This window comes from Elgaria multicarinata, chromosome 7 (genome assembly GCF_023053635.1).
Source record: "Elgaria multicarinata webbii isolate HBS135686 ecotype San Diego chromosome 7, rElgMul1.1.pri, whole genome shotgun sequence".
Taxonomy (NCBI): domain Eukaryota; kingdom Metazoa; phylum Chordata; class Lepidosauria; order Squamata; family Anguidae; genus Elgaria; species Elgaria multicarinata.
In genome coordinates, this window is record NC_086177.1 from 81,519,035 (window position 1) to 81,535,387 (window position 16,353).

Genomic DNA, 16,353 nt, shown 5'->3' on the forward strand with positions numbered 1-16,353 from the left:
TATATTGTTAAATTTTACAGCAGCATTTTTTTCATAGTTTCACGTAATGTGAATTGCTACTAAGTTGCTGTGGTTATATTAATTTTATTTGTTATTGATTTTTAATAACATTTATTGTACATTTTATTTATTTATTTATCATGATATATAGGATGCTTTACAGAGTTATATAGGCAAGATAGAAAGATCCCTTGCTCATGAAGAATTTACAGATTTAATGGGCCAAAGTTGCAGTATGTCATCCAATGAGGTGATTTCAACACTTTGCCCAGATCTACACCAACCAGGACATAGTACTTTGAAAGCAGTTTGAAAATGGTATTTGGAATGTGTCATGAGCCCCAACAATTGTCAGTGCACTTCAATACCATTATAAAGCACTAGTGTAGATCCTGCCTTTGGGTAGAAGCAATTTTGTTCATGTGGATTGGCTCTTAGGTGGAGAGGACAGTGCACACCACATCTTGGGTATTAAGAAACATACCTGTGAGAGCCTGCAAGCACCCTAGGGGAAGGGGAGAGGCCGAGAAATCAGAGTGATCTTAGTAAACATGAGACCTGGATATGTGTTTTTGTTTTTTGTTTTAAACCTTTGGCAAGGACAACTACAAGGTGTCCCTTCTAGGTAATGATAATCAAATGCACAAATATAAAATGGGAAATATCTGACAACATCTCCAAGGCTGATGGTTAAAGATGATAATGGATGCAATAACAAAACTGAACACATGCCAATAGTGAAGCTATTGTTCAAAATACTGACGCCATGAGGAGCATCATTTCCAACTTATCATCAGTCTTGGCAACCTCACTGCTGAATCTATGGCCCTGAGATCATTTAAGAACAAGAGAAGTTAACTTGCCTTGTCCGTATCTTTAAGGACTACCCCCAATAGTGAAGCTATTGTTCAAAATACTGACGCCATGAGGAGCATCATTTCCAACTTATCATCAGTCTTGGCAACCTCACTGCTGAATCTATGGCCCTGAGATCATTTAAGAACAAGAGAAGTTAACTTGCCTTGTCCGTATCTTTAAGGACTACCCCCAACCCTATTTACTCCCCCTACATTGTGAAAATGTTTAGAATCATAGAATCATAGAATAGTAGAATTGGAAGGGGCCTATAAGGCCATCAAGTCCAACCCCCTGATCAATGCAGGAATCCACCTTCAGGCACTTCACATACCCTTGATCTTGAGTTGGGGAACCCTGCTGAATGGAATGGGATGTGATGCAGGGCAATTTTTAGAGATCCCCTTTTGCCCCGCAACACTGCCCCCCATCAGCAAGGTCCCCCAACTCTTGTTTAATCTTATTTTATGCTTACTAATTAACATCTATGTAAATAATAATAATAATAATAATAATAATAATAATAATGTCTATAACACTGAAACAACATCTTGTAAATAAGAAACCTTTATTTTATCTTTCTGAATTAAATCCATGTGCTAGCTTGGTCTTCATTTATGCTACCTCATACATGAACATTTAATAGCCAGTACCCACTTCCCCAAATAAGAAATAACAGGAATAGTGATAAATTTGACATGCGTGGCATTAATTGTAGCTGGGTAAAAGGTTAGCTAAGTTAGCAGGTACAGCTGATTTGGCAGTGATGTCTCACTCCTTAAATTTATAATCCTAGTCATGAAGGGATAAAAGGGGAAAGCCTGGACCAAAGGAGGGGTGGACCTCACCTTCTGCATTTCCCATTCACTCTTTGGAAGTTATTCTGTTTAATCCTATTTTATGTTTATCACTTTTCTTAGGAAAATATCCATTTGCTGAGCACCTGATTTTTTATTTTGGAGTTGTGTGGGGGAACTCACAGTGTGTATTATAATGAAGGGAGTTGTGAATTAATTATACTCTCCTTGGATTTATCCCTAATGGTATCTGTTGGCAAACATCAGGAGAACTAATTGTCCCTTTATACTTTTACAGTAAGTAGACCCAGTAGGCTCAGAAAAAGAACCACATTTTTTTTCAAGAGTAAGCTGAACAATTATCAAATACATTCTTGTTCAGAAAGCCCTATGAAAACATAATATTCTAAACTCAGATGCTGATAACTTTCCATCTGTCACATGGAACTGCTAAGAAGGATTAGAAAATAAAACTAATTTACCGGAATTAAAATGAATCTAATTCGTGCCTGGCAGTGAATTCTGAATGTGAACAGGAAATATTAGTTCCAGTGTTAGTAGAAAAAGCAGCAACATTGAAATTACAGAGGATATGGAACAAGAGTTATTTAAAGTGGGTGGTGGGTGGGTGTTAGCTCATTTAGACTTTCCTCTCTCTACTGTGTTTTTGTGCATGTGCACCTTGAAAGACACACATCTCTGGCAATCATTCTGTGTCATTTATAGTGGTCCACTTACTTTCAATGATGATTTAGGGAAGACAAACGTGTTGCCAGAATCTAAAGGCTACATCAGCATTGCTTCATTAGATGCATGTCGCATGCCCAGAGAACCTGAGGCAATTATGCATCTGTGCCAATTTATTCTTCCATGCTTTCCAAAACTTTTCTTTGAACATGTTACATTTCCCTGTCCTCTCAATTCTGGTTGCAGAAACACTTGGGGCCTTGCTAGACCTGGTGGAAAATCCGGGGGAGAGGAGGGGAGACTTTGCATTATGAATAACGCGAGATCTTGGCCTTATTCACACGCGAGCTGTGACGAGCTCTTTTGGAGAGCCATCGTGGCTGCCATTTTTTATTTTTAAAGTGGCAGCAGCAGCGCAGGAGCCTGGAAAGTAGGTTTTCTTTGGTTTTTTTAATTCTCCTTCCCCCCCCCGGCCCCATTCTCCTTCTCCCCGTCTGAGATCTCCCCCCGGCCCCATTCTCCTTCCCCCGCCCGCCCCCGCCGCGATGTCCAATCCCCCGCCCGATGTCCCCTGCCTGCAATTCCCCCGATGTCCCCTGGGCCGTGATTCCCCCCTGATCTCCCTGGCCTCCGTTTCCCGCCCCCCCATGTCCCCACCTGATGGCCACAACACTCCTGTGGAGCGCTGCAGCCCATCTGCTGCTTTTCCTGGCTACTCGGGAGTAAATCCGGTAGCTGGGAAAAGCGGCAGACCTGGCTACATGCCTGTGGTCTTGGGCTCAGCCCGAGACCACAGGAAAAACTGGGCCTGAAGCGGTGCCGCTTACCCCGGGCCCAGGGAAGGTTCATCCCTGCCTGAGCCCAGGATACCCTGTGCGTCATCTGGACGCACAGGGGTGAGCCCGGGGCTCACATCGGGCTAAAGCCCCATCTAGGAAGGCCCTCAGTTGCAAGACCTCAAGTCTCATAGTACTGGATAACGTTCTGTTTATAGTGCTGAGGATTCCAAACGGATCTTTGCAAATGGAATGGAACACTGAAGGACAGGCTATATTGTTTCTGAAATACTTTGTTGTTCATCTGTGTGCAAAGCCTCTTTTTTAAAACAACAACAACACATTTTGTCAATAGTGAAAATATCCATGGCTCAGAATTTCAGAGCTCCAAAAGTATATGTGTTTATACTGCATGTATGCATAGGAAAGTATTTAAAAGTAAATATACACATTACTTTTAAAAGTAGTATCATCACTGAGATAGTGTTGTGATTTTCAGTAGCCAATATTTCATATAAATACAGGCACATGTTGCAAGAAACAATTTATTTATTTATTGCATTTTTATACCGCCCAATAGCTGAAGCGATTCTTACTACATAAAGGGGAACTACTGAAAACCAGAATTCTCACAAGAGGAGAGGTTCAAATAATAATGTCTTGTATTTCAATAACACTTTAGGCTGTTCAAGACACTTCACATACATTAGCAATCTTTACAATAAGTAAACTAGGTCTGTAATGTTATTCCTCATGTTGCGGAAAGAATGATTTGCTAGGGCCATTTAGGGAGGATGCAGAAGATGTAAGATTAAAACCATGGATTTTACTCTGAACCACTGTGCTATACCAGCTGGAATGAACTATTCACCACATAAAATTGTCATGTCACCTTTTCAGCTCAGAGGCTAAATTTAAATTTGGGAAGAGTCTTAGGGCCACATTCCAGCAGTGAGGGGGACTAAGGGGATAGGGTCTGGGTCAAAGACAGAGTAGGCAGGGCCAGATATACTCCATACCAATTTGGACAATTTCCCTTGAAGCATACAAGCATAGCTCAATTCTACGGATGCCCACACAGGAGGAAGACCAAGTGCAGCTTTCAGGCATACAAAGCACAGCACAGATATACTCAGAAGTAAAACTCAAGGCTCTGGTTTACATACTTTCTACAGGACTGGCTTAGCACATAAAACAATAACCAGTGCCAACTATAATTGCTTCCATTGGTTCAGTTTTATGCCCTTGCTGCCTGCACCCTGTGCCCAAGTTGTCTCACCCTACACAGTCACAAGAATTCATGAAGCAAGCCACAAACATCATGACAACAATAAAATAAAAATATGTTTTCTTCTAATCTGCCATTTCTGTGTTGTTAGAAGTGAGGCATTTTCTCTCAGTCCCATTGGTGTGTGCCCACATCATAGTTAAAAGACTAGTTATTAAACATATAATATAATCTTTTGAGGTGGGCCACATGGCAGTGGTTTCTAATAATCGCTGGTGTAAAATAAACTGCCTGCTGTACTATCCTTTCCCCCCCATGGAAACGGGTGGCTCTGATTTCGGTTGGGCTGGGCTTTGGTAAGAACCAGTCAAAATTCTAAAGGAGATATAGCATCCTGGATAGCTCCATTAGAGTTCTGTCTGATTCTGACTAAAACCCAGAATGGAATCACAGCACCACCACCAGTCTCCACTTTTTCTCCCTAAGTTCTCTGTTCCCCATCATCTTTGTAAGGATGGACAAATCTATCAATTGCAATTTGGCTTTGCTTCTCATTCTTCCAATCTGTCCTGCTTCCACATCAGTTTGTGAATTAAAAAAATGCATGAAAATTTGTTTGCATTTTATGTGCATTTCTCCTAATACATGCATTTGGTAAGCAATTTTGTCTCATATATATATATATATATATATATATATATATTTGAAACCAGGTTTCCCTAATATCCTGTTCTGCGTGGGTTCCACCCCCCAACACTAATATAAGCATTTTTATGCACTCTTTTCCCTAATATTTGCATCTTTGTATGCATTTTGGGGTGCCTTGGTTGGAGAACTACTTTACAAAATTTGAAGACTTGTGAATGCAGAAAGATAACTGTGTTTCACTTCTGACAGGTTCCCAATAGTAAAAGGGGAAAAATTCAGTCAATTCACATTTTAATGTGAACTTACCTAATTTCACACTTTTGAAACACTATGTGAACTGAAACTCAGGTATCCTTCAAAAGTCACATTTTTCCAAATGTGCAATAGTTGCAATAGTGATCTCCAATCAAAAATCCATATATATTAGACAAAATAGTTTTCGAAAATGCATTATATTTGGATATGGAAACCTGCATACAAAAACACATGTATTAGGAAAAAGTGCATACAAAAATGCTTATGAATTTCCATGCAAACATTTAAAAACAAATTCTCAAAGCTCAGAATGCACGAAAGACTGGATAAATTCTCAAAGTTCAAGATAAAGAGATTTTATGTTTGGAAAAGTGAGAAAGTGAAAGAAACCAAAATGACAGATTTGTTAATTCCTAGTTCACATATTGTTTTGGGAAACTGTGGATTTGGTAAATTAGTATTAAAATTCAAACCGAGAGAAATTCTCTGCCATCCCTAGCTCTGTCTTTTGGTCTTTCTAAAGCCACCGGTCTCCTGCTGTTCCACATAATCATGTAGTCCTTTTGTGGAATTTGAACTCTTGCTTAGGCATGCTTGCACATAAGGACTTTACCTTGTTTGCATATACAGCTGACTCTGCGGTCTTTTGCTCAGCATGATGGCTTTTATCGGATCACCTTTGTGTAAAACTTGGCACATTTCTGTGGTGTACCAGATTAAAAGTCTGAGCCTAAAACTCAAACTAGTCTGTTTCATCTGGCCATTTTGACTTCAGTGCTAATGGGAGCACTCAAGTATGAAATAGTGGCCTTTTCTCTACGGTCAGCATAACTTTTGTCCAGGTTATAACGGATCTCTGAAAACTTACTGTAAAATGCTTGACTGAGCAGTAAAGGCTGGGTATTTTAGCAGGAGATGCTATGGTTTCAGGTCTGCAGAAAGCAATTTGCAATTCTGACTGCTGTTGGCAGAGCTCTCTGATAGGGTTCCTCTGCTCTAGAATTCATGTTCATTTTCAAAATAATCATAATGAATTAATTTTTTAGACAATGTAGATCATCTTGCTCTCTCTCTCACACACTGAACATTTTGAAAAAGATGGGCAGAGTCTGCCTTGGATGTAGCTGAACTGGTTTTGATTATGCTTCTCTGTAATTAGCTGTATGGCTTTTTATTTTGTGTATAAATTTCATGCATAGATACACGGTGTGCATTCTGAAGCACATACATTTCCTGTAATGGGACAAGTAGCAGCTTCTGGGGGTGATTATCAACACATTCCAGTCCTACACACCTGTACACACTTCAGTGGCACATAAAACCAGTTCTTTCAAAAAGTTGGTTTAACTTGATCAGTAAAAGAGATAGTTCCCAGAATGCTCCACAAGAGAGCCATGTTGAGGCAAGTTGAGTTTAGACAGACAGGATCAGAGATATAGCATGTAGCATTAAATCACAGCATGGCTTCATTTTCCTAAATGGCACTGGGTGACTTCCAACACATTTTGCTATTTCCAAGACACAGAGATATTTCTGGACAATCTTGATTGCAACAAACAGTTCTTGATTGAAACAAACAGGTGTAAACCATGGTTGGTTGCAGCCATAATCAGGTGGGTTATGTTTACATGGGGATCACATGTTGAGTAAAGTGAATCTTGGTAATTTACTACTACAAACCCTGTGAACACATAGTGTGTACCTCTCTCTCTCTCTCTCTCTCTCTCTGTGTGTGTGTGTGTGTGTATGTATGTATGTATTTATCTGAAGTGAACATCCAATAGTAGGACTGGATACCTTCCAGTGATAATGTACATCTGTAAATGTGTTATTATAAACTCTGGATCCTCCTTCCTAAGGAAGTCAGGAGATTTACCTCCTTATTAAACTTTCAGAAAGCATTTTCTGCAAGCATTTGACTGATCTGGGTTTTTCTATGTCTCCACCCCCTCTCCCTATAATTTGTAGTTTGTTTTAAATGTTTATGTTTTTATTTTTGCTGTTTCATTTGTTTGTGACTGTATTTTTTTCTATCGTAAGACTTTTTCAAAACACTAAGCTGTTTTGGAAAAGTCTTACATAAAAAGTTTCAATAAATAAATAAATATTCACAATGACTCTCTAGATTTCCGTAAGGTGAACTATGACCAGTTGGATGCATTATTGAACATCAAAGGCCTTCAAAACAGGTGAGTTATCTAAACTAGTCTGTGAAGTGGGCATTAATTGAAGACTTATATGCATAGATTGATAGAAAACACTTGTGTAAAATAGAATTTTCTAGATGTTTTGTTTTTAAGAGTATGTTTTTTAGAACTGTGTTCAGATATAAATAATTCATTAAACCTTACTTCCTTTTGACCCCCTATAGAGAGGAAAGAATTAATGATTTGGATACAGGAATCCTGCACAATTTGTGTGACCCAGAAAAATGAAGGCGGCATAGAAACTATGTCAGGTGTTAGATATTCCCACCCCTGCGTTTATGGGGTTGGATCAAATCTTGTGCAACTTCCCCATCCTCTCTTCCCTTCTGCAGTCTGCCAACCCTCTGGAGAAGTTTTGAGGCATACACGGAGGGCTGCGAGGGAGAAGGGGAAATCCATTCTGCCAGTGTTTTCCTTCCATTAAAAGAACAACACCAACAGACACAATGCATGATGTCCCTGCCAGCCAACAAAACCAGGACTATTGGGCCCAGTGGCCTGCCATGCATTGCTGATGGGTTTCATTTGGCCTGGTGGATCACCGTTTGCAGGTCTGAGATGGAGAATTCTCATTCCATTAAATATTTCCTCTGTCTGCGCAATGTCCCCAGGGCCTAACTAGATGAGACAATGGTCCTCCATACTTGGAACTCCCATTCCTTTACATCACAGTGAATGGCAACCACAGGGAGTCCCAACTTGATTAGCCTCATGGTGTTGGGCAATTTTTTTTAAAAAAACTTTCCTGCAGTATCATTATCGTCATGAAAATTTCATCTGAAATTGCTTTTTGACCTATTAGGGCAGGGAAGGGCAATTTGTGGCCTTCAAAATTGTTTGGCCAACAACTCCTGTCATCTCTCACCATTGATAATACTGTCTAGGGCTCATGAGAGATGTTGGCCGAAAGTTGCATTAGGGCCACAAGTTGCATTAGGGGAAAGTGACCTATACAGCATGGACATACACATGTTTTCACAAACAGCACAGACAGAAACTTGAGAAGCAAGGTTCATTAACAAAATGCTGCTGGAGGAAAAATGTAAACCCTCCTACTACCATTGCCATGATCCCAATCCAGAATGGAGTCTCCCATGGCTGCTATTTGCTAAAATGTAAAAATCTCCAACAGCTCCTCCCATTTAGCCTTAGTCTAAGGCCTTAGCTAGACCTAAGGTTTATCCCGGGATTGTCCCAGGGTTGTCCTGGGATCCCCTGTGTGTCACTTAGATGAACAGGGATGATCCCGGGACAATCCTAGGATAAACCTAAAGCCTAAGAGGCACATTTCAGGGTGTCCTCTGACAATCAGTTTCACGAACAGTAACGTCAACAGGAAGACTAGCAACAGTGCTTGGGACCACTGATTGAAGGTCAAAATGTGCCATGCATCAATTGAAATGGCATAGAAGCAGCAGCAAACTCAGTAAGCTAGATCATTTGCTAAAAGCAACCACTAATATGATGGAAGTGAGCGATTTTAAACACTTTGTGATGAATAGGCTGTATAGATCATTGAAGAAGACAACCAGGAATGGGAAAGCCTGAATATTTTCAGGTCAGTCAATCAAGGCAGCCTGAACAAGACTGATGCGATGTATCTCTTTAAAAGGGACACCGCCTGGTGCTTTGTTCTGATCCAGGTTCCCCCTCAGGCTGCAAGCACAGAGCTTGACAGTTTGCTTGAAATTTCTAAATCTCAGAGGAACTTGTTCTTCCTGCGCTGCTGCAGCAGGCGAGATGCAAATAAAAAATAATGTCAAGGGATTTTGATTAACGGAAGTATCTATCCTGTTCACGCTCCTGTGCAAAAATGAGACTAGTTTTTGAATGGATTATCACATTTTACTGAGAATGTTCCTTACCTGTGCAGATTTATAGAAAAACTTTAGCACAGTGGTTAATCCACCAACTCCGGTGAGTGTGGTTGAAATCTTGGCAGCTGCATGGTTTGGCTTCATTTCCCTTCTCCCCTTTTCCACACACACACACACACACACACTGAGATGTGCTTTGGATTCAGATGAATCCCAAAGCATCAGCAGAATTGGTTCATTGTGGTGTTTCGGAAGGCAAAGTGGGCTTCTCTCTGAAACCACCAGAGCCGAACAAGGCTTCATTACTGACTCGTGTTTCATGTTTTCTGCAAATGGCGCCTTTTAGTTTTGTTCCTCTAAAATGCTAAGCAAGGGGAAGGAAGGAGGGAAGGAGTGTAGTTGAGTTGACTGACAGATCCACCTTCAAATCCCAAGGAACATTTTATCAGGGGCTCCAATCATTGGGCTTTTGGGGGAGGCATTGGGTTCGGTTGAGTGTTTCAGGAAATTTTTCATTGTCTTCTGTTTTCTCTCAGCTGTACAATAAAACAGCTTGGAAGTTGGACGTGAAATGATGGGTTCTTGTGTGTTGGGGTGGGGTGGAGTAACTTGACTTCAAGTTTTGGTTGTTCATGATTTCATTCTTTCTGCTTTAACACAATCCTTCTCTTAGACTTTTTCCTGCAAAAACTTTGATTTTGCAATTATTTTGTGTCATTGTCTCTGTGTCGCTTTGTGCAGAATTTGGTAGTGAATCCACCCCGTTCCCCGTCCCCTAGTTAGGAAAAAGAAATTAAATGATTTGAATTTAGTTCCTGTTATCCTGCAGTTTTTCATTTGTGTGCCTGTGATATTATCCCCCACCCTTTTTTTCTGTCTCTCGCTTTGCCTTCTTGTCAGGCTGTTCACCATATTTCAGTTCTTTTTTGGCCATACTGAATTTTTTGGGGGAGGGGGGAGATTTTTGTTAGTTTCCCCCACCATTTTGGTTCTATTCTCCTTTTGTTCCTGGTTTCCTTCAATACATTTGCATCTAGGTTTATTAATGAGAATTTATAATATATTATTAATTTATTCATTAGCTTGTCTTCTGAAATTCCTCCAGTTATGTTTGTTAGGCAGGCAGCTCAATCCAACAGCGTAGGGCAAGGATCTATCCATGAGAGCCATCACACTATGAACCTTAAATTGGTTTTCAAGCATCATAACTCTCTAGTTCCTGCACCTCCCCTTCTGAAACACTGTGCGCTGTGCCATTTTAATAGCAATTTTCTGGAAAAGGGGGTATAGCCAATCACTCCCCCCTCTGAAACATTTGAGGACCTTTCAAGAATTCCCTTTGTGATTGCCTGAAGCATGGAGCCTAAAGCTTTCTGACCATCAATCAGCTTTAAGTGTGTTTTTGGAGTGTGTAACCATTGTTACCATGGGATTTCCTCAATAAAAGAAGTCTCACTGATGTAAGTGTCTGATGTCAGTTTGCCAGCATGTGTGAATGCCAGAGAGAATGGGTATGCACACGGCAGAGAGCTCCGCTCCTCCCATACTCCACTGCCTGCTGGGCCTGCTTCCTTTCACTTCATGGTGGAGCTGGCCCTGACAATGACAGACAGGACAGTCACACACAATCCTCAGCCGCCTCATAAGTAAGGTAAGCACAAGAACCCTGAACTCAAGCCATGAGAATTCCTCCAAAAATTGTCTTCTCCTTTGAATTCCTTTTCAAAAGCAATTTCTCTCTCTCAAATTTAGTCAGAATGGTTGAAAAATATGTGGGAGAAATTTTCAGTACAGCACATTAGTGGATCCAGAGATTCCTTGTTGCTTTGCTCATATGCCACGTCCTCTCTCTCTTTCCCTCCCTCCCTTTCTCTTTTTCCACACACACACACACAGGTTAATCAATTAATGTTTTTTTTTAAAGAGAAACTCTGCCATACACACACACACACACACACACACACACACACACAGAGGTTAATCGATTAATGCTTTTTTTAAAAAAGAGAAACTCTGCCATACACACACACACACACACACACACACACACACACACACACACTTCAACTCAAGTTACACTCAGTGCCTTCTGTCCCATTCATATCAAAATATGGATCCAGGCAGGTCAATGAGCATTGTGATGTGGAAGCACATATGTGTCTAGATTTGTATGTGTCTCTGATGCATCTGTGGACAGGTCTCCTTTGTTGAACTGTGCAAAAAATCTCCACATGAGAAACCAACCCAATTCTAAAGCTTGCCAAAATAGGAAACTAATAAAACTACTGTGATAAGTAGATGTTTTAATGTCTTATGCAAGAAATATAGTGTATGTCCTGGAACATTTAGTAAAGCAATAGTCCGTGCTGTAAACATCTGGGACCCAGCTGAAACTCCCCACAACATCAATATAATCATTAGTTTTATGTTGGTTCACATTTCATCTCTCATCTCTCCCCCACCCACCCAACCCCCAAAAAATCAAAGCTAAGATTGTTCCAGTATTTTCTGGAGCTGTTCTTCACCAAAACAGCTAATATTTATGTTAAGAAAAAACAATTGCTCCTTCGCTTTTTCAGCACAGTTAACTTTTTGGGCCCCCCTCCAAAACAGTGGCCTCACTGTTTTCACCTACTTTAAGATGAACTCTGATTTTGATCAGACATTTTCACAAATTTCTCCCCACTGTAATCATTCTAGGAAGCAACTTGATTTCTGATTTGAATTGACCCTTTAATTAATCGTTGTCTCAACTGAGCTACAAAGAATTATGTTGTTGCAATTACCAGTTGAGTATAATTTTGTCCATGGTGTTTTGAGATGAAAAACTTCTTAAAATCTCAGTTAAGTAGGGTGAATAAAACTGTGAGCTGAAGGATGTGAGTTTGAATAATTTATTGGTGGCATAACCTTTAAATTCAGGACATTTCAAAAATGCATTTCTGCATAATTAAAGGCAATTTTCTTCAAGATAGTGCATAATTAAAGACGAAAATTCAATTGGGGTATATTTAGATGGTGGTGAAATTAGTTAAATGCATATCAAACTGCACCTGCTACCTTTTCTAATGTGGAAAATAGAGATTTACATTTCTTTCAGGTCCTAAGAAAAGTTAAAATATTAACTGTGATTGAGGATATTGTCACGCCTAATGGACCCAAAGTCTGTACAGACCAAATAAAACAACAGAACAAAAACCCATGCTCTAATACATTACTTCACTCTGTATTTCTGGCTATTAAATTCCTGAACTGTATTATAATTTAGTATATTATTTAATATTGTAAGTTCCATTTTTGTTTCGAATGTTCAGAGCCATGTAAGTCAAGGGCTTGATATATCAGTCTTGCTCTTGTCCCATGCTTTCTTTCCCCGCTCCATCCATTTCCTTCCCTATTTATCAGCCTTCCTCTGTATCCTTTCATTCCATCAATGTTTCTCTTTGGAAATGCCTCACCTGAGTTACAGTATACTATGCATATACAAGATCATACATTTGTATTTCACACAAACTGAAGTAATTTTAATGGTTAACATAGATTAGAATTTACATTCTTCCCACAGGTAAGCACTGAAAAGATAAAATAGGACAGTTTTTGCTTTTCTTGAGCTCCTCTGCTTATAATTATGGATTCCGTCCTTTGCATTCCACTGAAACAGCCCTTACTAAGATTACCAATGATCTTCTTACTGCCAAGTCTAAAGGCCATTATTCCGTTCTTATTCTCCTTGATCTAACTGCAGCCTTTGACACGGTTGATCATGTTCTTCTTTTAGATTCCCTTCATGACCTTGGATTTTGTGGCTCTGTCTATAACTGGTTTGCCTCCTATCTAGCGGGTCACTCTTTCAGCGTGTTGGCTAATGGCAGCTCGTCTTCTTCTTTTCCCCTTTCAGTAGGGGTTCCGCAAGGCTCGGTGCTTGGTCCGTTGTTGTTTTCTTTATACATGTTGCCCTTGGGTAATCTTATTCAATCTCATGGCCTCCAATATCATCTGTATGCCGATGATACACAATTATATCTTTCATCTCCGGATCTTTCTCCTGATGTTCACGATCGTATTTCGGCATGTCTTTCAGATATCTCAGCTTGGTTGCTTCATCGTCGTTAATATGGCAAAGACTGAATTGCTTGTTTTTCCTCCTAAACCTTCTCCTCATCTCTCATTCTTTCTTACTGTCAATGATGTTACACTTACTCCAGTCAAGGAAGCTCGTAGTCTTGGCTTTATATTTGATTCCTCACTCTCCTTTATTCCTCATATTGAGGCAGTAGCTAAATCCTGTCGTTTTTTCCTGTATAATATTGCCAGGATTTGATCATTTTTGTCTGTCTCTTCTGCCAAGACTCTTGTTCATGCATTGGTTATTTCTCGGTTGGTCTACTGCAACCTTCTTCTCACTGGCCTTCCTTCTTCTCACATCAGTCCGTTGGTTTCTGTTCACCACTCTGCCGCTAAGATCATCTTCTTGGCTCGCCGCTCTGACCATGTAACTCCACTTCTGAAATCTCTTCATTGGCTTCCAATTCACTTCAGAATCCAATATAAACTTCTCCTGTTGACCTACAAAGCTTTTCACTGTCTAGCTCCTTCCTATCTCTCCTCTCTCATCTCACACTATTGCCCCGCTCGTGCTCTTCGCTCCTCTGATGCCATGTTTCTCGCCTGCCCAAGGATCTCTACTTCCCTTGCTCGGCTTCGTCCATTTTCTTCTGCTGCCCCTTATGCCTGGAATGCTCTTCCAGAACATTTGAGAACTACAAGTTCAACCACAGCTTTTAAAGCTCAGCTAAAAACTTTTCTTTTTTCTAAAGCTTTTAAAACTTGATTTTGTTCTGACTTTATACTGTTAGTTTTACCCTACCCAGTGTCTGTTTACCCTACCCTGTGCCTGTTTGCATTCTCTTCCCCTCCTTATTGTTTTATTATGGTTTTATTAGAATGTAAGCCTATGCGGCAGGGTCTTGCTATTTACTGTTTTACTCTGTACAGCACCATGTACATTGATGGTGCTATATAAATAAATAATAATAATAATAATAATAATAATAATAATAATAATAATAATGAGAAACTGGTTAAACCAGCAGATGGTAAAGAAGCATGGACAGTGATCAAACTGGTGTGTGTGGGGGGGGGATGAGAGTGTTGCAATAACATAAGCCCCCTTGCTCCTGTCTAAAAGAAACCGATCTGTTATTCACATGCCCATTTTCACTTCAGGGCCTAAACTTTAGGCTGACGATTAATATAACCAAAGCAAAAGAATAATATTAAACCTAATTGTTTCAGAGGGTGGGGTGAAATAATTTAGAGGAAAGTAGTACAACTCAAGAGTAAAAATGTTCTAGTTAGAATTATTATAAAATCAATACAATCATGAACACAATCAAATAATGCTCACGCTGCTTGAATTCACTGGTTTCTTCTAGGGCTTTTGAAATTGCCTAGTAATATGCAGACAATTCAATTGGGATCCAATCTTGGCTGAAAAGGAGGTATAAAAATAGCAAGCAAGCAAGAAATCCACAGGAATCCTGAATCCTGGAGAAGCAGCCCAAACACAGGACTCTGAAGTAAATGAACTCCAAAATCCTGGTATATTCCAAAATGCAGCTTGCTCTTTTTATCATTTCCAGTTGAAATCAGCAGTTGGTCATTCACGAGTATTTTCTTCCCAAAACGGCCTCTGACTCAGCACAGTCAGCCAGGCATTCTGCCCCAGTGAAATGTCAACAGAGCAGGGAAAGGGTATTTGTTCCATTATTAATTTATTTAAATCACATTAATTTCATTATTCTTGTGTTTACAGTATATTCTTTTTTGTTTTCATCTTTTGTTACTTCTTTTGCTGCCTGTGTTGATGGCCAGTAACAAAGGTGATTTTGGTGGCTGCCTCCTGAGTGCCACCATTTCATTTCCCCAGAAGGGCCTGGTTGTTGCATTGTTCTAGGCTATTCTGAGGGGAAATGGTGATCTCCATAAACACAAAATGGCAGCCTCAGTTCTGGGAAAATAAAAAGGCTGGCAGGCAGTAATTGGTGAAAGGAGCTGCTCCTAACAGAGAAAATGGCTGGGGTAGGTTAGCATGTTTTGTGAACCCACCCCTACTTGCCAGGCCGTACTGAAGGAAAATGGAGCTTTTCACATGCTCAACCGCTGAGGGTAGGTTAGGCAGACGACAACAGCGATAGGGCGAGTACCCACTGAGGCACGCACTGGTGAGTTCATCTACCCCTAGGTTCAACAACTACCCATGGTTCAAAAACAACCCAACACTGCTGGATAAGGAAGGACTCCAATGTTGCATAGTGCCACACAAGAACATGTACATGGCATCCTTGAGAACCACCAGTGACCAGTACAACTCTACACCAGCTTTAGTTTGTAGGCAAGGTGTTAGAGCATGTAAGATTTTACTCTAGTTGAAGTATAAGTCTGTGACAAGCAACAACTTCACTATTGTACAAGTTTATTCCTTTTTCTATATTTTTTCTTCAGGGACAATGCGTCCACCTCTGAAAAGGCTCATCAAACATTTATGCAAATTTATCCCCGCATATTCATCAAAGAAAAGGCCAGGTTGCCGGGAATTCCTGAAAAAAGAACAAAGGGGTAATTCATATGTATTTTTATTCTGTATTTTCTGTGAGAAGTCAAAGAAAGACAAGCAGATGATGATAGGAGGTTGGTCATCATCACCACTGCATGCCACAAAGCAGCTGCGGAATACAAAGATTAGTAGCTAGTAGTAAATTCATTTTCTGCTTGAGCAGAAACATCTGTTTGTTTGCTTCAATATCCATTTGTCCTACTTTTCAGACAGTCCAATTTTGCAGCGAGTCTAAAGATGACAAGTTTTTTCCTCAATACTGGGTTAGAACTGAACCCATAGATACTGGATGTCCTGTAGCTATTCATGGTGTGTTACCTAAATTAATTAATTACATAGCATCAGTTTAATGTAGTGGTTGATGTGTTGGGCTGGGACTCTGGAGACCTGGGTTCTGGTCCCCACTCGGCCATGAACCTCACTTTGGGCCAGTCACTGACTCTCAGGTTAACCTACCTCACAGAGTT

At 40.2% G+C, this 16,353-nt stretch overlaps 1 protein-coding gene across 1 annotated transcript in view; it reads left to right on the top strand.

Moving 5' to 3' along the window:
- The first annotated feature begins 5,556 nt into the window (after positions 1 to 5,556).
- CNBD1 (cyclic nucleotide binding domain containing 1) overlaps positions 5,557 to 16,353 on the top strand; it is a 177,657-nt gene continuing 166,860 nt past the window's right edge. Inside the window, exons 1-3 of the mRNA XM_063131313.1 lie at positions 5,557 to 5,695; positions 7,372 to 7,435; positions 15,775 to 15,888. Coding sequence (XP_062987383.1) covers positions 5,557 to 5,695; positions 7,372 to 7,435; positions 15,775 to 15,888 — 317 coding nt within the window. The remainder of the gene's footprint in view (positions 5,696 to 7,371; positions 7,436 to 15,774; positions 15,889 to 16,353) is intronic.